Source organism: Seriola lalandi, unplaced genomic scaffold (assembly GCF_002814215.2).
Source record: "Seriola lalandi dorsalis isolate HSWRI2012SDOR001 ecotype SW California unplaced genomic scaffold, Sedor1 jcf7180002054654, whole genome shotgun sequence".
NCBI lineage: Eukaryota > Metazoa > Chordata > Actinopteri > Carangiformes > Carangidae > Seriola > Seriola lalandi.
In genome coordinates, this window is record NW_019525207.1 from 895,479 (window position 1) to 917,676 (window position 22,198).

The following is a 22,198-nucleotide window of genomic DNA, read 5'->3' on the forward strand; positions in this document are numbered from 1 at the left end:
TAGATAACGAACATAAATGTAAGGCTGGTTAATGGTTAACACCTGTGAAGCGGAGTGATACATGTAGTAAAAGTCCCACTGCAGTTATAATCAATCAGCACGCTTCGAATACCTCTCGTCCAATCAAATGTCTTGATCGGAGCTAACTGTTGTGTAACCATATATTTAAAGCTTGAGAACTCGACCCTTCAAAGTTCAAAAAAGTAACCTGGGGTTACATTTTGCTGTTTGTTCTGCACTTTTAACTGGTAATTTTCATTAATACTATTTCAGAGAAGTAACAGTGCAGTAATTCTGCTCAAGGAGTATAATACTCTTCCCACCTATGACAAGAAAGGATCTACAAAAAGAAGCTTCTCTGTATAACTCATCAAATGTAGATTATGTCTTTTCTCTAAAGCCCTATTCAGTCTACAGCTGTCAGTTTGTCGTTGTCCTGTGCAAGCAGCCCTACTGTTTCATCTGAACAAAGTTTGTTTGATTGGTAATAACGAAAGTAGGCCAGGCCAGAAAGCCGTTTGTCCAGGGATGTCAAACAACAGCTCTCTAAGCTTGCGCAAGGCTTCTTCTCTATAATTATTAAACCTAACTGACTTTTTTGCGTTTGTCACAGCAAATACAATCAATCCAAATACTCTCAGTAGTGAGCTCTGTGACTTGTGTTAATACAAAAAAAATTAAATTGTATTATTGTATCATTGTAGTGTTTAGAGAGAGGGAGAGAGAGGCAGAGCGATTGATAAGCAGCTGCTCTTCATTGGTGCAGATGGAACACGTGATCAGGCTCATTTGCATTGGTAGTGGCAGGTGGAGCAGGGCAGGTGAGCGTGAAAGAAAATAGTTTCAGCTATGTCGCGGTACGTCGACCCCTGACTGCTGGATTATGAGTTTTGTCGGTTTCCCGGAGCATCTTGCTTTAAACCAGGGGTCAACACGGGGCACATCGGTCATCTCACCTCGAAGCTCCATAGCCGGCAGGTAACTAACTCCCACCGGTTTTTTTTTATAATTTTTTTTTTTTTTTATAAAGGAAACACCACGTAACCTTCGAGCGGAGTTACAACCGAAACTGTTTCTGCGCGGCTTCGTGGTTTGGAGAGCTACAGGAGCTGCTTAATTTCTCCAGCTCTCAGCTTTTCACCTGTCAGCTCACAGCAGCAGCTAAGCGCTCAACTGAGCTGAGAGGGTACTGGTTAGACAGGTGTAGCAGGACCTGTGGCATTCCGCCGAGCACAGGCATGCGTCTGGGGGGGGGTTAGTGTTTTTGGTCTGAATAGGTCCAGGTAAATACAATTTCTTTTCTGTTGTCTGTATTGTGTAAGGACTATATAGAGAGTTTATTGTATTTCCTTACTTGCCTTCCACTGCATCATTATTGGTATATTTCATACCTTTATGGTTCCTGCCAGGAGCGAGTGTTTACCTGTCCTGTGTAAAGTGTTACCTATCAAAGGATCACATGCCAATTTATAGACTCATTAATTAGGCCTAGTGGTATTTAGGGTAGGGTAGTGATAGTTAGGGTTTCATATGTGAGGAATACCTCTAATTTTAACTGTGCAGGCAGTACAATATGCCTTCTGTAAATGTGTAGAAACTTTCTTGTTTGTTTGTCAGAGAGGTTCTTGGTTCAACTGAAATACTTTGTGGGATTGGACGGATGTTTTCTCCTGTTTTACACAAATGGAAAAGCAAAATATACTATAGTGCAGTTTTTTTTTTTTCCTTCCAAGGATGCAACCTGTCCTGGCAATGACATAATAGTCCTCTTAAACATTTTAGTGGTCTTCCAGTCAGTGTGATGAATTGATAAGATCTTTCTCCTGGTACTCAAAGTTCTCCAGCCCTGAAAGATCAACATTTCCTTGACAGTTACGTTGGTTTCAGGTCACTTAGGTCATTTGGCCTTTGGCTTTTAGTCTTTCTCCTTTTTTTTCATGTGCTTTAACTGCCAACCACCAACCCTGCTTCTGCTTTTTCCACTTTCATAATCCTTTAGTGCAAATTATTGAGGTTAATTGATTAGTTAGGCTAGAGAAAATGAACTGGCAAATACTTAATAATAATAATAATAATAATAATAATAATAATAATAATAATAATAATAAGTAATAAATATTAAACACTACACCTTTGGGTTTTTGACAGCTGATTGGGACAAGCGACCTGTCAACTTGGACTTTAAGAGAACGTGATGAACATTCTCTTGTATGTTCTGATAAATTTAAAAGCTAATTGTTTTACAGTTGATCGGCAAATTATCGGCAGATCAATCGATAAGGAACACACTGATCTTTTACAGCCCTACTATTTTTTCAGTCTGGCACATAAGTATGTAGCCCACCTTCCAAACCCACTTCTCCACTATCTGTTTCTCTCTTACGTATATGAACATGTGCACACTGAACTGCCTTTTTTCACAAATTGTGTTCTACAAATAAAATGTGATTTCACATAGGCCTCCTATACCCACATAAATCTGACGAACCGATGTGGTCTTTGCCTTTGTTCTTGTGCGTAAGATGAGGTTCATCCCCGGTTTGTGTATGAAACCGATGCTGTGTTGGAGATGTAAGAACACAGGCCTCACAGACCTTATCGGATCTTTCTGTTGCTCAGGGAGGCGGGCGCTGACTAAATGTCTAAACACAGTTTAGCTGTTTGTTACAAGGAAGACTGGGGGATGAGGTTTGAGGTCTCTTGAAAAGAATCGTCTGATGTGGTACTGATCACAGGAAGCATGTGAATTCTCTCAAAAGAGAAAATTATTTTAAACCTATGGGAATATTTACTCACTAATACATTTACTAATAGAAACTTTACATTTAAGTTGAATTGGAAGCTTGGATGAAGACACATTTACTATGTTCAGTTGGTTTGCTGATCTTATTCTCAAGGTTACACTTTGTTGTTTTTTGTACCAAATTACATAGTTCTTTCTTTGGAACATTTTGGAAATAATTAAAACTTAATGAGAAATAATAGACCAAAGCATTACAAAGACTTTTTTTTTTTTTTTTTTACATGATGCATATGAGCATCAGTGTTTTGATCTGGAGTTATACATTAACAGACCCCTCTGACAGCCTGACCTGTTGTGCTATTCCCTCCCCAGCTCTGTGTCACCATGGCGATGCAGGAGTTGTTCCTACCTACAGTGTCAGCGTTGGTCTCCACTGTGCTGTCCCTGCTCAGCTTGTCTCTGCTGCTGCTGCTGTGTGTCATCAGGAAGAAAAGAAGGATGGAGGGAACATACAGGCCCAGTGCAGAGGAGAGGAAACAGACAGGAGCAGCGGGATCTGAGAAACCTGGCCTTCCTTTACCGCTGCCTAAAGAGGAACGTCTCATATGATAAAAGTGGCCTCGCATACCTTTACTCTTCTGTCACCGTGTAAACCTGGGGATCGATTCCTCCTGTTTTCTGTCGTTGCCTGTGCTGCTGTCCTCGGGGATCAGCTATGTTTGTCTTTTGCACCAGAAATCTTCAAACACACTGAACACTGTTTGTGCTGCACCTTTTCATTCCCAGTGACAACAGACTGATCAGACTGTCAATTCCACCACCTGTTACACTGCATGAGAAGAGTAAATATGTTGTGTGTGTTCGCTCTCTGTTGTTATTTCCTTATCTTAACAGACACTCCCTTCACTCTCACTGCATGGGGAACATGAGCTGAAGTATGTTTTGTATTTGTACAAAGCGCATTCTTATTTTTACTGTACTGTGTGTTCTGTGTATTTATATATAAAACATAGTCTTTTACACTATTTCCACAAAGGAGATTGATTTAAAAACAGTGACGGTGACTATGATGCACTTTTATGTCAACTTGGAGAAGCTCGATTTCATGCTTAACCAATGTGTATGATACAGTGTTCAATTAATAAACCAATGTGCACACCCAGTACTACAGCTCTTTCTATCCCTTGTCTTAGAGCATTGAAGGCAAGGGGGAAAATGTCTTTGATGTTCAAAATGTTAAGTTTATTAAGGTTTTAAGTTATTTATTTAGATACTGTGTTACCAAAAACAGTAATTATCCTCAGAACTTGTCAGTTGTTGGGCAGTAGCTGGTGGAGAGCTTATCTATCTCACACACATGTATTTGTAGAATACTCTCACTTATAAATGCACCATCATACAGTAGCTGATCTGCAAACCTTTTCATGTCCCCACTGTTAAAAAATTAATTATTTCTTTATTTCAGCCATGCTGCCTAGTTTCCTCCATTCTAAGAGCAATTGACCATCATTTCAACAAGTATACAATATTCAGAAATCTGTTTAAATATTTGCTAAATGTTGGCAAAGTCACCTGACAGCAAATTTGTGCCCCCAACGATAAGTCTGTTGATTTTTCTTTGTTTTCCTTATTGTCAACAGATCCAATGAAAACTATCAGAAACAAATCCCTGTGTCGCACTGAGGCAGCGAGTCACTGCCACTGACACACTGACTCAGTCGCACATTCAGCGCCCTGTTGCTGTAAATATTCAAATCTATGGCTGAAAATAGTCTCCAGTAAATGCACTCTTTACTCCAGCAACAATCAAGCTTGGACCTGGAGTCACAGACGGGCTGGAGAGATGGGTAGTATAGGAAATATTAAGAGAGACATACACACTATTGATTTTGGTCTTTTTCATGTGATTTGTTGACAATAACAAAAAAAAAACCAATGTCAACAGCTTAATCCTTCAAGCTTCAAATCTCTTCTTAAGTTCAGACACTTTGATGGGAGAAGGGCCTTCCTCATGTGCCTCTGAGCGGTCGTTCTCTTCAGATATATTTGAGTCCCACGGCGGGTGAGTTTGTGTGTTCTCCCTGCTCCGCGACAGGTTGCACGGTCTCCCAGGTTCGGCCAAGCTTTTGGTCCCAGACTTCGCCTGTAAGCTCTGGCTGGATGCCTGAGACTGGAAGCGTGCCACAGCAGATTGTACTTTAGGAGGAGGGGGGGCTTGTGTTATCTCTTGTTCTTCTTTCTTTACTACTTCCTCATTCCTTTTTTCCTGACCTGCTGGAGGTTTAGGGTCAGCAGTGAGGCTGTGAGAGCCAGGAGAACCTGACGTTTCTGGATTGGCTATTTGCTCTTGTCCTTGCTGCTCCTCCACTGTGTTGGGATCAAGGGGATTCAGGTTGTTTAAAGATCCTTGCGCGTCTTTGTCTTTCTCCTCTTGGTTCTCTTTTCCATTGTCTTCTCTTCCTACAATTTTCTGCATTTTATTTGTTTCTCTTTCCGCTTCTCGTGCCTCAGCAACCTCCTCACACTGATTCCTCTCATCTTCCCTCTTCTCTTTTAACCCTTCATCCTCTTGCTTCTGCGATGTTTCTTTCACAGGTTCCTCTCCTAAACTCTCTCTCTTTTCTTGATCTTTCTTTCTCTCTTCCTCAAAGTTCACTTCCTTAAAGTTATTTCTGTTGTCTATGTCTTCGCCTTGGTTCCCATTTATTGCTACCTTCACTTCTTCCTGTTTCTCTCTGCCCTCATTCTGTCCCCTCTCTTGTTCCCCCATTTCACATGCTGCCAGCAGACTCTCTGACCCCTCCTCCTCTCGTAGGCTGGTGTCCTGGCACAGCCAATCAGAGTCCCCCGTCAGGTCTGACAGCTCCTCTGTGGTTTCCAGATTCCAGCTGTGCAGGCTGCCACTGCCACTGATGGACAGTGACAGGCTCTCCTGGCTGGGGTTGGCTGGACCGTGCTGGAAAACACAGCAACAGCCCATGTTAGACAAGAAATGCGTGTCTGTTTGTGGGTGTGTGTGTGTGTGTGTCAGTTCCTTCACTTCTTACCTTTGTGATATAGTCATGACTGTCTGGTGCGAACAGATCCAGGCTGCGTGTGCCGTACAGCAGGCCACGGTCATGGGAGCTCCGGGAGCTGAGTGTGTCAAAAATCTCCCCAAGCAAATCCATCTCCTCCGAGTCACACAGCAGTGCATCTTCCCCTTCTTCTTCATCCTTCTGGGGCTCAGAGCCAGGCTCAACTGAAGGCCCAGACACAGCCCTAATAACAAGCAGGAAACACACATAACAGCACAAACAAGAAAACACATACTGTGTATTACAATCTTTTTCCTGCCTTTCCCCGTTTCTCTGTCTCTCAACCCCACTGGTGGAACAGGTAATCGGATCTTTTAAGTAAAAGTAGCAATAAAAGTCTTTCCATCAGAATGTTGAACTTATTAACGGCAAAAAATAGTAGGTACTATTTATGCAGAATGGTCCCCTTCACTGTTTTATTATGTAGATTGGAGCCATTTAGTTAGATATGGAGCCAATTTGATATATTCTGTCTGAAATTCAATGACATAGAAGTATAAACCAGCAGAAAATGAAACTACTCTCAAAATTGTACTTAAGTACAGTACTTTAATCAGGGTACTCAGTTACGTTGCACCATTGCTCACCCATCCCATGTATCTCCACTGTCCTTCATGTCTTCCTGGTCCGTTGGAGCCCTAACCTTGTTAACAGGCCGACGGGGACGTGACTGACATGAGGCAACATAGTAACAAAGCAAAGGGATCGCAACGCAACATCCCCACAACAAACATGACAAATGTTGGCGTGAATCACAGTGACACAGGGCAACAAAAGTAGCACAAAGAAAAAATATAAAAAAAAGCAAAACAGGCAGATTAGGTCATGAATATAATATGAGTGGATGGTATCTCCAATTTATTAAGACTTTAAAAATGAATGAGATTTACAGATGGTGCATGAAAATGAGAAGTGTTGCTGTTTTGAAAGAGATCTCACCTTCCCAAAGTGTTGTGTGATGGGCAGGCGATTCTGCAGGCAGTCAGATCGGGCACGGCGGTGCGACACTGACCCTCCTCTCTGAAGGGTGTGTTCTTCATCATGGGTCTGCAATACACACACACACACACACATGCATGCATACACACACACACAAGGAAAAAGTGTTACAGTAAAACCACAGCAGAACTTGTACCTATTGAAACACATGCCCACATAAATACAAGCCCACCTTGTGCATCAGGAAGTTTTTCAAACCAGACCTGGCGAGACCTTTGGCCTGGGAGAGATTAAAAAAACAATGAAGAGAATTGTTTTGGTACTGCAGACAGACTTCACCTGCCCTCCCCACCTGCCAAAACACCTCAGCCTGCACTCACCCTGATGTTTGCCTTTGACTTCATGTTGAGGATTAGCGCTCCTCCCCCCTTCTATCAAAAGGGCAAATTCCATCCGTGTTACACTTTTATTTTTAACAGGATGGGAAACAAATGCTCAAATGTAAAAGTAGTTTCAATAAAGATTTAAAGAACTTACCTTTAAATTACCAACTAACTGCTGATAAGATTTGCCTCTTCCTGTAAATAATCAAAACAAAAACGAAACAAAAATACAAAGAGGATAAGTGATAAGTGAGTCGTAGAAAATTGAACACACACACACACACACACACACACACACACACACACACACACACACACAGACAGATACACACCGGCTGTTGTTTCACACTTAAGGATCTCATCTTCGAAGAGGTCATCTGGTTCATTGCCTTTGTTCAGAATATCCAGGCGGTCATCAATGAACTAAAAAAATATATAAACTGATATTATTTTATTTATTTTTTATCTAAATATTTGAAAATCAATCTAATGTAACACCTGGACAGGATAGTCCCAATGAATTCACAACAAATTGAACTTTATTAACCAAGATACAATCCTGTGGCTTGAACCATGTGAAATGTCGAGATACTGGGTGTAAATAACAACCCAGACTAGGTGCAACTCGTTAGTCTATGTTTCTTCATCAAAGGGTGTCCAACACAATTATTATTTATTCATTTATTATTATTTATCTATAATTTATTAACTATTATTTACTGTTTCACTTTAATTCTCTGCCCGACAAGCCCTTCTCAAGTGTTAGAGTTGCAGTATCTGTCCAGCAGGGGGCAGCCAAACTACATGAGGCACAGGGTGTACCTGTTTGAAGAACTGTAAATGAATGGCGCACTGTAGGAAGTGCCTCATACTGTGAGACTTGTGGTCCAGAAACAGCTCCTCGTTGAAACATATTTCACCTTCCTGCAAAGAAGGAGAGAGAGAGAGAAAGGCACAACTAAAGACAAGAATGAGTATTAAAAATAAAATAATTAAATCAGAGATATATTAAAGTGAAAGCAATATATTTTAACAAACTATCAATTATTCACTCTACTGTTGTTAGTTTCATTATTAAAAATACAAATACTTAAACCTACAAAAAGCCAGTCTGAGAGTGACAGACCTTGTGACCCTGCAGTGCATCCCTGTAGCCTCCAAACAGCAGCGCCTGAGCTTTCAGGAAGGCCCGTGAGACACCAGAGCCCGGAGACACAGCCTGACGTTTCAAACACACCTTCAGCCCGGACATCTGCAAGCAAATTTACAATCACAGCTAGGACATTAATTCAGAGCAACCTACGGTGCTACTGCTGTGCTCTATTCATGAGAGTGTCAAGTGCTGAGCATCCCAAACTTGAATGGGATTTATTTACAGTACAATAACTATCTAAAATGACAGAGATGTTTTTTTTCTGTTGTTAATGATTTCATTTACCTAATCTTCATGATTCTTCAGATGTGGTGGAAATGCAACAGGGAATGCATACTTTTATTTCCTAGTTTAGTTCCTGTGGTTCCTGTGCTAACAAGTGTCACTTGATTCCATGCTACAGACCATAATCTTAGAAAGCATTTAAATAACATTTTAGTCACACTTTCCATCACGATAAAAACAAAATGAATGTTAAGTGGGAAACAAGAAGTATCACATACAATCACACAAACACATACAAACTGACACAGACTATTTATTACCACATCTGAAGGTATCCTCTTAAGATCGTCGAAGGGGGTTTCTATTGTGTTCGTGTCCACGTTTAGAATCACAACTTCCTCCAACCCACGACTCCTCACCCTCTGTCAGACAGACGCAAAGACACATTATAATATTTGTCCATTTGCGGGGACAAATGTGGTAGATTCATAGATTTGGTAAATTGTGAGACATAGTGAAATAGTTTTAATCGGTACTTTACCTCAGATAGACTGGTGTGGACCCCTATTAGGTAAGGCATAGGTGCACTGTAACCAAATACAAAAAATGTGTGAATCCAAAGTCAATGATAGCTAGCTGGCTCGATAGACAGACTTCTTACCAACAGTAGTCCAGTAGGTGGGGTGGCAGGACAGGTATGAAGATGTGTTGCCAGTACATTGGGTACAACACAGCGCTGAGTGCATGCACACAAGACGTCAGCTGCACACAACACAAAATGGAGGTTGGTTTCAGACAACACAACAACACACAGAAGACACAAACATGCCTGTGTGGTCTGTTAGAGGCCACATGTGGTGGCCAATGTGTGAATCCAAGACAGTACAATGGAGATTTATCTAGCTGCAGTGAGTAATGTTTGCCTGTGGTTGCATTTAGCAGAAGCTAAAGTGGTGGTCTTCACAAGGGTTAGGTGAATTCTAACAGGTAAGAGTTGAAATATGGTTTAGCGTAGGTTTCCACAGAATGAAAATGCGTCTTCACACAAGTAAGGAAGAATGATGTGCGTCTTACAGTGCTGAGTTTGCTGGCAAAGATCAGGATGCGCCTCTCAAACAGCATGCTGGCGTAGAGCTGGAGCAGGTTCCCCACATCCACTGCCACAATCAGCTCTGTCAAATTCCTCTGGTAAACCCACAGACACAGACACACAGACACACACAGACACACACACACACACACACACACACACACACACACACACACACACACATATCAGTTTAAACGGGCAAAGGGCACAAATAACAGCCCACCTGCTCTGTAAAGGATATATGCTACAAACCAAGCATTCAGTTTAATCATACTCAACATACAACATACTCACATTTTCAGGAATGGAAGGGAGACTTCTGGGGTCTGGAGCAATGAAGTATGGAACCTGGTCAAAAACGAGTGAAACAGAACATGATTGAGAAAACTGTGGGGATTTAAGAAAAAGGTTTTGTTTTCAGTTGGATTAGTATGTTCAGCATCTTACAGACATAGATGCATCAAAGTTTACAGGATCAGACTTCAGGGTTTCATTCCAAAATTCTGTATCCAGTAAAGAACAATGCTAGATGCAAACTACAGTGATCTTATGTAAGTTTATGTTTTACTGTGACACAACGTTAAAGTTATAACGCTTAAGATACTATTTCTGGTTGGCATTTTGTTCTGCAATGGCCATTCATGTGTTTGCATTCAGTAATTACGTCTCAATGTAGAGGTTTCATTGTTAGCGGCGTAGACTGCCATTACTGCACTGAATTAAAATTGCCTTCAGTTGCTTCACGTCACATCAGAGCTGTATTAAGTTACTGCTAATGCAAACCAGAGTTAAGTCATTACCACGGTAACCATGGGTGTCTCCACATCAATTAGGACCGAAATCGTATGGATTACAACTTCATTAATAATACTTTCTATATTTTCACGCTCTAAAATTGCTTTAGATGATTGAATGTTTCTTTCAAGTGGAGGATTTTCCATTTTGGAATGAAACTCTTGAAACAAAAATCCTCAAAATACACACAGCTGTAGATTTGAGCCACATGGAGGCAATTTCTCGCAAGACAAAACATTTGTTGTGGGGTCAGTACAATTGTGGGTTATTCATGGGTTATGGATACATACAGTTACAACTGTTCCAAACGTCACATTGACTGTTAGATGTTAATCGTATTATGTTTGGCTTTGGGGTGAGAGAAAAGGTTTTAGTCCACACACATCAGGTTTAGCCATCAAGCACAGACAGCTGAAGTTTTCCAGCAGGAGTTAGTCTGTCTCTACTCGGTATTATTCCAGACCACATGAACTCCTGTGGGACTCACCCCCTCTTGCCCCTCTGGGTGTCCAACAGGATGGGACACCTCTGTGCTGACCAATAGCTGCTCTCCCTCAGAAAAAAACACAACACGCTAACCACTGACAGAAAAACAGCCATTTAAGTCAGGTATGACCGCAGGTTCTTATTGGCTAGTTAGAGATTTACCATCTGTAGAGTGACAGATCCAGCTGCCGGTGGTATGGGCTGCGCGTAGAGGGCGCCCAGCAGCGCTTTCATCTCATTGGTCTGTTGAGAAGAGGATGGCGGTTATGGTAATGATACTATCAATCAGAAACTAATACACGAGCAAAACTGTTCCACACAAGCAGAGGAAACTCACCTGTCCTTTTGTCAGGTAATCAGCCAAGTTGTTGAGAAGTTTGTAAAACACTTCGAACCATGGAAGATAGCTGTAATGACATTGAATACAAGTGGTTTTTAGCATGTCGTTAAAGACATGGTTCAACTTGGCCCCATGCACACACTCACACACACACACACACACACATCACACACATGCATGCATTCACACCCCAGGCACGTACCTGAGTATGCAAAGACAGGTATTTGTGCTGTTGGTGAGACGACAGAAGCCGAAGCGTTGGCATCCCTCAAGGTCAGTCAGAACAAAAGTAAAGTGCTGCACGGCCACTCCATCCCTCACTCTGAGCAAACGAATGCAGTGATAGGTGGACACATGAAAAACAAACAAGCTAGAAGATGGAGTAAAGAGCCAACGAGGCAGTGTACTCACCTTTGTATGTCATATGGGAAGCAGAATCTGGGCAATATTTGACTGGACTCCTAGAAAGTGGGACATAATTGTGTGTGTAAAATGAAACATGAAGTGGAGTGTGCTGTTGTTACCTCAGTCAACTACATGCTCAAGTAACAAAGGAGCAAATAAAAAAAATAAAAAAAGACTAACTGTCTAAAAGGAAGAGTCTTCTTTCAGCAACGTGTTTCAGTGATTTCACCCTGATGAAGACCCCGCGCCAAAACAACAGTGAAATTCTTCAAGTTCGTCAGCTAGTTCTGCAGAAGTGTCCTGATTCTTAGTAGGTATAATTTCTATCATGATCTCCATCTTATTGTTATATGTCAGCACTGTGACATTTTCTAATTGGTACTAAATGCAAGGTACAGCTGAGGTTAATGGGAATGTGAGTTTAGTTTTGCAAAGTAAAATTTTTGTTACAGTTCCTCATGAGGGGAATAGAAGAAAAATCACCAAATCAGCAGCGTTATTAGGATTGATCCTCTGGGTACCATGAGTGTCTATTAACATTGCATGGCACCTCATCATAATATTATTATTTTGTTGCAGTATTATAGTCAATATATCATCCAGACGAACCAACTGACTGACATTACAATCCCCAGAGCCATGCTGCTAATGAGGCTAAAAACAAGCTGCTATGATCATTTCAACCGGACAACACATCCACAAATATTATGCTGTATGTTTCCATGAGTGGCTACCTCATCACTGAAGTCCTCTGGAAACTGAAACTGTACACCAGGATCTGAAATATCAAAACAACTGAATGAACATCATTGATAGTTCTCCAAACATTCTCCATTTTATTTGTATTTTACAGAATACACAGTGAGGCAAAGTCTTTCTGTTGTACACGAGTAAATGAGTGACACGAATTATTAAACTGGGCAAATTCAATAAAAGTTACAAAACAACAAAAAAACAAAACGTTTTTTAACCCCTTCAGCTCACGCTCAGCTGTGCAGGCTGTCAGATTACCACAACATGCCCCCATCTCCTTCAAGTATGACTAGACAGGCTGTGTGGTTAGACTGATCACATGACAGGAAGTATGAGCAACTCTCAGCTCGACAGAAACACCTTCATATACACAAAACCATTACATTTTTACCATTTACAAGACAGAAATTATTTAGTGTGTGTCTTTTTATGATTGAAGCCAATCTCAGCTGGTGGTTAACAGTCAGATCGGTGTGGTGTGTCACGTAGGAAAATGACAAGAAGATGACGAACAGAGTCACAGGAGGAACAATTTTAATCTACTTCTCTTTTACTTACAAATCATTCTGCAGATATGAGTTGTGCTGTCGCAAATGGCACACTTCTAGTACTCAATGGAGGCTGAAACACATGCTAGAAAACACTGTATTTGCAAATACTACCTGGGCCCAGTTACGCTGCTGGGAAAGAAGACAGAGGCCTCACCTTTGTCTCTGGCTACTGGGCAAGATGCTTCAAAGAACCAGTAGAAAGTTCGCTCAGGGTTTTGTCTGACAGGAAAGAGATTCAGACTCTGATGTGAGATTATATTTACAGTGTGTTTCCGACCAAACATGGTCACATTAATACTGAGACATTCCAGTGGGCCTGCATAATTAAATATATATATACAGTACATATAGACTATACATTACCGAAATCACAATTCTGCAAAACCTAAATGATTCTGCTCGCAGGTTAATATAAAATAGGTTTTTAAAGACAAGGGTAAAATGTGATGTATTCAGTAGTGACTAGATACGTTATACAGAAAGAGTTGAGTGTGATTACATTAAAATATTCAAATGCTGGTTGAATGTAATTGAAAAAGAGTCTTGCTCTGCGTTGAACAAAAATGCGTCTACCATGAAGTGTATGGCAACTGATACAGGGCAACAGAGTTGCTGCAGGAAGCTTCCTGTGCAGTTGTGAGAGGAAGTAATAAAAACCACAAGAACAGACTGACGGGCAGAGTGATGATGATGGAAGTTCAACTCAAATGACACGATTAACTTACTTCAGTCTGGAGCCCATGTTGTCGGAATGTGTCTGTGTCCATGTGTTTGTCCAGAGATCTTCAGCAGGTGTGTGAGGTAACGGTCACCCCCCCCCACCCCTCCCCAATGTAGCGACAGTATAAACTAATAAGGCGGTTAACAGCAAAGGAAGCAGTCTGCACAATAAGCGCAGGAGTGACAGAACACTTCCTGATCTATCTCATTATGTGTGTTGTGTCAATGTATGCATATGACGTCTGTTACAAGACCACCTCTCCAAATTCTTATTCATATTCTCTCCTCTTAACTTCCCTTTGCTTGCCCTTTACTAAGCCTGTAATTATTATTTTTTTCAAATCAAAATGGTATGTATCTATATGAGCAGCTGCAGCAAATATATAAATAGCAAATATATATAAATTTGTTATAGAAATTGCATTTCTGTGACCTCATTGTTATTTGCATAAAAAAATTCCCCTTATTTTCTCCACCTTTGATTTCATTTTTCATCTCTACATTAGAGCCATTGCCAGATAATCTATCATTTAAAGAACAGTCATTAATAAACACATGAAAGAAATGGTACCCACAATTCATGAATCCTTTTGTGATGTGCCAAGAACACGGGAGCTGCTATTTAGGATCTGTTTATTGCTTGATTTACATTGAAAGACATGCATTGGTTTGAGAATATCTCATATAGCCATATATGGAAAACTGACACGGTTTGTTTAGTTATTGCTCAAATAAACAGGATAGGCATTTACATTATAACAGAGCATTTGCCGTTACAGTTTTTTAAGTGGAAAAGAGACAATCAGGTGTCCACATCCTGCTCAGGGAAACACACAGATCTCATACTGCCTCCTTGTGGTGTTCAAGCAACACTGCCTAATCTCTACACAATGCAGGTCTCCATTTTGGTTTGCTTCATACTGTGACAATCAGAGTAGAATCCTCAAAAGTTGCTGATACAGTGTTTGGTCCATTTCATTCAAGATTAGTATGTTTTTGTAAAGGTTTATCAGAAGGATTTACAGAGTGAGCTTTACTTCTATAACTATAAACTGTAGCTATCTCCTTGATTTGTTTGTATATAATTTTAAAATGTATTCAAATGTAAAATCTATCACACAGGAAAACTTCAATAACACAAAGGCATATTTTTCCAATAAGTTTATTTCAATCAGTGCCAAATTAGACAAGTGATCAAATTTCAGGGAGTTTTATTGAATAATTAGCCCAGGTATGGAACTGCATGACTGATGATGATAAATGAACATTAACAGAAGGCTACTGACAAAAGACCACAAGCACACCTGTGTTAGCTACCTCTACATTAGCACTGAGATGGGAGGGTCAGTGTAGTATTGGGAATCCTGCTCCTGGAGGAGGACAGGGGGCTCAATGGAAGAGAGAGGAGAGGCAGAGAGAAGACGAAACAGAAGGAATACAAGGGCAAGAGAGAGCTGGGAAATAAAAATAAAAGTCAGAGAAAGAGAGCAGAGAAGGCCTGAAATCAGTGGATGGACGGATGGATGGAGTTATGATGAGTGCAGCGGAGAAATGATGATTGATTTTAGCCTTAGGCCACCTCCTCCTCTCCCTCCTCCTCAAACTCTCCCTCCTCTGCTGTGGCGTCCTGATACTGCTGGTACTCGGACACCAAGTCGTTCATGTTGCTCTCCGCCTCGGTGAACTCCATCTCATCCATGCCCTCGCCGGTGTACCAGTGGAGGAAGGCCTTGCGGCGGAACATGGCAGTGAACTGCTCGGAGATGCGCTTGAACAGCTCCTGGATGGCTGTGCTGTTGCCGATGAAAGTGGCCGCCATCTTGAGCCCACGGGGCGGGATGTCACACACGGCCGTCTTGACGTTGTTGGGGATCCATTCCACGAAGTAGCTGCTGTTCTTGTTCTGCACATTCAGCATCTGCTCGTCCACTTCCTTCATCGACATGCGGCCACGGAACACGGCGGCCACGGTCAGGTAGCGGCCGTGGCGCGGGTCGCAGGCGGCCATCATGTTCTTGGCGTCAAACATCTGCTGAGTGAGTTCAGGCACAGAGAGGGCTCTGTACTGCTGGCTTCCCCGGCTGGTCAAGGGGGCGAAGCCGGGCATGAAGAAGTGCAGACGAGGGAAGGGCACCATGTTGACGGCCAGTTTGCGGAGGTCAGCGTTGAGCTGGCCGGGGAAACGCAGGCAAGTTGTCACCCCGCTCATGGTGGCGGAGACCAGGTGGTTGAGGTCTCCGTAAGTGGGTGTGGTGAGTTTGAGGGTGCGGAAACAGATGTCATACAGGGCCTCGTTGTCGATGCAGTATGTCTCGTCTGTGTTCTCAACCAGCTGGTGGACAGACAGCGTGGCGTTGTAGGGTTCTACCACTGTATCTGACACCTGGAGGCAGAACATACGAAGGTCAGGGAGATGAAGAGCCAGAATAAAGTACCAAAAACAAGTGTGACATAATCACCGTACCTTAGGAGAGGGCACAACGCTGAAGGTGTTCATAATACGATCGGGGTACTCCTCTCGGATCTTGCTGATGAGCAGAGTTCCCATGCCAGAGCCGGTACCACCGCCCAGGGAATGTGTGAGCTGGAAACCCTGGAGGCAGTCGCAGCTCTCAGCCTCCTTCCTCACCACATCCAGGACAGAGTCCACCAGCTCAGCTCCCTCTGTGTAGTGGCCCTTGGCCCAGTTGTTACCTGCTCCACTCTGACCTGAAAGGAATGGATTAATTACAATTTACTCTTGCAATATTCAAATTGATGGATCAAGCCAAGAGGTCATTTAAACTGAAAAACTGTTGTACTTCTCAACATGGACTGCAGCAATTCTGGCACATAAACTGATAATTAACATGATTTTATTGTTTCCTGTGTAATAACCAACATATGTGCGTGTGTGTGACTGATCGTGTATACCAAAGACAAAGTTGTCAGGTCTGAATATCTGTCCGAAGGGGCCGGAGCGGACAGAGTCCATAGTGCCTGGCTCCAGATCCACTAAGATGGCCCTAGGCACGTACTTCCCACCTTGAACACAAATGCATGTGTCAAAACTATTTATTAGAAAAGAAAAGACAGAAAATTAGAAGCTCACAGTGTTTTTTAGCAGTCCTGACCTGAAGCCTCGTTATAGTAGACATTGATTCTGTCCAGCTGCAGGTCGCTGTCTCCGTGGTAGGTTCCAGTTGGGTCGATGCCATGCTCATCACTGATCACCTCCCAGAACTACAGACGGGTCGATGGGTGAGATTAGGCAGAGACAAGTTAATAAAAACTTGTATAATTCAGGCTGAATTTAACTACTGACATTTTAAAATCTCAACACAGGAACGTGCGGTAAATGGCCTGCTGTTTATACTGCCCTGTACATCCTGGTCAACTTGTTGAGCCGCAGCAGCCTCGCCAAGTGAGTATTACAGTGCCGAAGCAATCAATTCATCGATGGCTTTTCAACAGAAAATCAACTGACAGCAAATCTGATGACAGAATAATAATTTAAGTCTTTTGTAAAGTTTCAAACTATTTTATGGTAGCAGCCTCTCAAATGCGAAGATTTGCCACTACTATTAAACATAACTGTAAATTTTATCTTTGGAGTTTGGACTCTTTATTAGATAAAACAGGCGATCTCACGATGTCATCTTGTGATGGCTAGTTTTCTCTATCTCTCTGTTTAACAATCCACAGATTAATGGATAAATAAAAACTTGCCAGCTGCAGGCCCAGAATAATGTTAAATCAGGTTCACAGATCCCATTAAAGGATTGGTTGAACTACTACTTGAAATGAGGCTAATGCCTAACCCATTATTTGATGCAGGGATGGTATTAAAATATCAGTCAATAGGCGTACTTCTTAATTTAATATGATCTCATGAGTGTTGAAAACTGCCTGTCTGCGTTCCAGTGCATTCTGAGCCACACCCCTCTCTCTCTACCCCCCCCCACCACCACCACCACCGAAAAAAGGGGGAAAAAAAGAAAAAGAAAAACATACACACACACACACACGCACAGACACACACACACACACACACACACACACACACACACACACACACACAGGAGTGTCAAAACTCTGACTGCAACAGAAAAAAACAATCTCCCCTGAAATACACACACCAACTACATCGCAGACACACTCTGTGACAGTGGCTCAGTTAAGGTGGATGCGCTCATTTAAAGGGCATCAAGTGACAACAGCGGGGATGTCTCTGCTCGCCACCGCCCATCCTAAAGGATGCTATTGTACGCTGCGTTCACCACAGTCTTATACAACACTTTCCACTCCACTGTGTTGACCTATTTAGTATTTCCTGTGGGCAGCATGACGTCTTAACAGCAGACACGTAGGCAGCAACAAGAATAAACTAAATTCGATCACATTAAGCCGACTGCAGTTAACAGGTCGGTAATACGCCAACGGGTTGCATGCGTGTTTTCATACCTTTGCTCCAATCTGGTTCCCGCACTGCCCGGCCTGCAGGTGCACTATCTCACGCATGTTGTCGCTGCGGTGTGGGGAGTCTCACAGAGAGCTGCTGCTGCTGCTGCAGGGGAACACTGGAAGCTGACGACGGGTCTGCTGGCTGGTCCGTCCTGGCCCTCCCGACTCAGTCAACAGTGTCTGAATGGCGGAGGAGCTGTGGCTGCGCTGTAAGCTCTCTGTCTCGCCCTTCCCTGCGTCCGCGACTGCGCCGTTCATCCCGGTGCTGCAGCATGACGTCATCTCCATGGCAACGGGAACCGGGCACGGCCGGAAAATTAGCCTGCCTGTGCCGGCTGGCTGGCTGGAAGACAGCCCGAACAGACACCGGTTGTTGTGGGGTTGATAAGAATGAAGAGATAAACGACCTTAAAGCTTGATTCAGGCCCTCGAAAAGCCACTGGACTGCACCATGTGTAACATCTGGTTTAATCTGGCTGACATTAGCCTGTGAAGGAATGATGGCTAGATGTAAGGATGCCGAATAAACTGTCACATAGGTTATAATCATATACAAATAGCATGTTAACTTGTGGCAAATGTGTATCTAGGTGTGGGTTTTTTTTTTTGTTATTTCCTGGATAAAGGATTAATGTTGGCATGAGCTTGACTCACTGGCATGCAGGGACTAGCACTAATGTGAACTTTTGCCTCAGTATCAATAAAGCCAGTTTTATTCATGCAGCCCAATATCACAAGTCACAAATTTGTTTTTAAGAGTCTGTACAGCGCCCCTCTGTCCTTAGACTCTCGGTTCAGACAAGGAAAAACTCCCCAAAAACCCCTTTAATGGGAGGAAAAACAACAACTTCCTTAAGTTGTCTTGAGGAAGAGCAACAGAGGAGGGATCCCACTTCCAGGATGAACAGATATGCAAACAATAGGTGATGTGTAAATAGAGCAACATAGTAAAATTACAGTAGGATTACAAAATTACAGATAGACTAACCATACAGTATATGAAGGATATGGATCTGGAAGGAAATAGATTACCTTCCATATGTCACCAAACAGCTGCACAACCACTGCTCCCATAGGAGAGAGACCGACCAGTGGCAGGACATTGGTAACAGGTACAAGGCCTCAAATAATCAAAGAAACGGCTACTAACTGAAAGCTAGGGCAAAAAAAGAGAGTTGTAAGCCTTAACAATGTCAGACGGTCTAATGTCAGCAGCGAGGTTATTCCAGAGGAAACAGGCATGATAGGAAAGGCCCTGAAGCCTACGAACTACTTTTTAACGTATGGGGACAGACAACAACAGCATTCTTATTCTGCTGCATTTATTCACTTGAAATAGTTATTTATCTGTTACCTCTTTAGACTGCTTCTTGTACTGCTGTGACACGCGAATCTATCTGCTGAGGAGTATAATCAAATCTCAATTTACAAGTGGCCGTTGTTTACACGCACTCATTGTGTCCTGGTTTTGAGTCTTACGCTGCTTTTGGGAAAAGACTTTTCCCTGGAACACAAAGATACAATCCATGTCATAACTGATGTTGGGCCCTGACATGCCCAGTTCCAGTATTCATCAATCAAACTTGGTTCTATGACTCGACATGTGTCTGTATCTAAAGGCAATAGTTTGTGCCTGGGCACCTCGCAAGCTGACATGACCTCAGTGTCCTCAGTGAATACTTTGTTTGCACAAACCAATTGAAAGTTGTACATCGCTTGGAAGCAGCTTGTTATTTTGTTTGTGCTGTTGCCTGTAGAAACAGGAAGTTTGAAAACAGAGCCTGGAAGGAAGCAGAATGTGATAGTCTGCAAATGGGATGGCATTCCCCCACCTTTTCTTTCAGCAGTCAGCCTTTTCCAAAGAAAACATCAGAGATAATTAAATGAAATCACCAATCACAAGTGATCACGATGTGGATTTACAGTATCTGGACTTAAGGTTGAAGATTGACTAGATTTGTTTTTATTGCATTTTCTTTTCCTTACCTCAAATAACCTACAGCCAACTCCACGAGACCCACCAGCCGCTGTCTGCACAGTAACCAGTCAGTACCTCAGCCACAGCCACAGCCTGAAACAAGTTGTAACACAGCCAACAGATTCACAAAAAACAAGGCAAGGCAGGTTTATTTGTATAGCACATTTCAACAACAAGGCAATTCAAAGTGCTTTACATAGAGCATAAAAAGGCATCAAGACAGAATATAATAGCAACACAAGTAAAAAGACATTTAAATACGATCGAAAAAGTTTTGAATTTGGAAATAAAAATAAAGCTAAAAAGGAAAAACAGGAGAATAAAAGTTACAGTGCAGTGTAAAATATTAACTCTCAATTTGTCTGAGTGAATAGTCAGCTGTGTTTCTTATAACTGATCATTCATTAGTTTAAATATAGAGAAAGGGTTACTGATGCTGGGCCATAAAAAATAATAACGTACAGGATTTCTTAAAGCTCCACATTAAAATAATATACAGTGTCTACCATATATTCATCATCAAATGGGGCTCCAAGTGCACTCTAACACATAACCTTAGTTTGATCTGCATTAAGAAAGTTTATCATTATTATTAAAACAGCATTGATTCAATACTGTATGTGGGTATACAAGATATGACTTTACATATAACTGTATATGTATTTGTGCTGTGGGACTGATGGTCCAGCATTGATCACTGTAGTTACAACTGATATCCACAGAAGGGCGGTAGAGATCTATTATTGTTCAGCTGAACAGCTTCCTGTCCCTTTACTGCTCTTTTTTTTTTTAAATTAATTTGGTTAAATCTTACATTTTATGGGTTGTAAAGTTGCGGGTACTAAAACTCACCAATACTCACCTCTATAAAGGCAGCTCTTAAGCCTGAGTGCATTCATTATTGCATAAAGTAGTAGGCATACAATATCCTGATGAAAACTGATGAAATGTCTCTGAACATATAACAAGCAAGGTTCTTTTTTTGGCTTCTACATCCATCACCGTTGTATGTGCATTTGAATATGCCAACGGATAATTCCTTTTGTTTGCCTTGTGAATTATTTTCAATACTGAGACATAATCTGATTTACTTATGAAAGATGAAAACAGCATCTGGTAAACTGAGTCTCACCTGCTCGCTCACATACCTTTTTTAATATACTGATGTTTATCTTTTTTTCAGGGGCACATTAAGTTTTCACAGACTCCTGAATGCCTGAAGACAGATAGTAGAGCAATTAAAGACTAACACACACACACACACACACACACACACACACACACACACACACACACACACACACACACACACACATTGAAATTCACTGCTGTAATTGCCTCCTCCTTTCCTTGGGAGGATATGAAGTGTGCACAGCATTTTGTCCTTCTTTCAGAACTTATCCTAATGTTGCACATTAAAAGCGCTCCATCAAACTCTCAACTCCTCAGGTCACATTCTCCTATAGTATCACAATCTGTCTGTCTCTCGGAGTCTCACCTCCCATATCACCAGTGTGACCATCATCCCTGCAACTTCTGCTCTACGACTGTCCAGTCTAATCCACCCTTTCCTCCCAGTATGCTTTGTTAAAATGTCACACGTGAAAAACACACACACATACTTCCTTAAGTGTTCTTACTGCTCATAAATTTTGTGGTTATTTAAATATGTTACACCGAGGGGAACACTCGACCGGCAGTTTGTCATATTATGCCAGGGCTGGCAGTTACATTGCCTCTCATTAAGGAGGGTCATAAAACCACCCTCTTTGTCGGAAACGCCCATCACTGAAGAGGGTAGTCAGCACTTTGAAAGGACAAGTGCACACACACACAAAATGAAAGCAGAGAAATGGAATCGAAGAAGGACAAAGTAAAGATTAGTGAAGGGAAGGAATAAAACTTATAATTTACACACAACATCATTTGCTATGGACTGTTTTAATTACATTACACATGTAAAAGCACGACTAGGGACAGGAGTTGAGAATTAGCAATAGATATAAACTCTTTGTGCAACACATGAACTCGTGAAACTATGTTAAATTGCATTGTCCCTTTCAAATAAATAAAAAACTAAACTAAAGTAAGATGAAAACTTCATGCAAGTCTGTTTT

The 22,198-nt window shown here is 41.8% G+C and overlaps 2 protein-coding genes across 3 annotated transcripts; both read right to left on the reverse strand.

The window, feature by feature from the left end:
• Positions 1-3,963: 3,963 nt before the first annotated feature.
• Positions 3,964-13,826, reverse strand: dennd1c (DENN domain containing 1C). Of its 2 annotated transcripts, XM_023420591.2 has the most exons (23): positions 13,666-13,826; positions 13,095-13,159; positions 12,371-12,414; positions 11,643-11,692; positions 11,434-11,553; positions 11,229-11,298; positions 11,054-11,134; positions 10,893-10,958; positions 9,905-9,958; positions 9,595-9,705; positions 9,182-9,282; positions 9,062-9,107; positions 8,841-8,942; positions 8,269-8,394; positions 7,965-8,066; positions 7,475-7,565; positions 7,297-7,337; positions 7,140-7,190; positions 6,992-7,039; positions 6,760-6,867; positions 6,408-6,490; positions 5,791-6,004; positions 3,964-5,699 (listed from the first exon to the last, which is right to left on the reverse strand). In XM_023420591.2, the coding sequence occupies exons 1-23, from the start codon at positions 13,680-13,682 to the stop codon at positions 4,698-4,700; spliced, it is 2,793 nt and encodes a 930-aa protein (XP_023276359.1). In that variant the 5' UTR covers positions 13,683-13,826; the 3' UTR covers positions 3,964-4,697. The 2 variants fall into 2 exon arrangements, with proteins under 2 accessions (XP_023276359.1, XP_087033898.1); XM_087177772.1 differs by lacking the exon at positions 10,893-10,958.
• Positions 13,827-14,806: 980 nt separating this feature from the next.
• LOC111665548 (tubulin beta-4B chain-like) lies at positions 14,807-18,343 on the reverse strand. The gene is made up of 5 exons (XM_023420592.2): positions 18,104-18,343; positions 16,774-16,882; positions 16,574-16,684; positions 16,125-16,369; positions 14,807-16,043 (listed from the first exon to the last, which is right to left on the reverse strand). The coding sequence occupies exons 1-5, from the start codon at positions 18,158-18,160 to the stop codon at positions 15,231-15,233; spliced, it is 1,335 nt and encodes a 444-aa protein (XP_023276360.1). The 5' UTR covers positions 18,161-18,343; the 3' UTR covers positions 14,807-15,230.
• Positions 18,344-22,198: the final 3,855 nt, after the last annotated feature.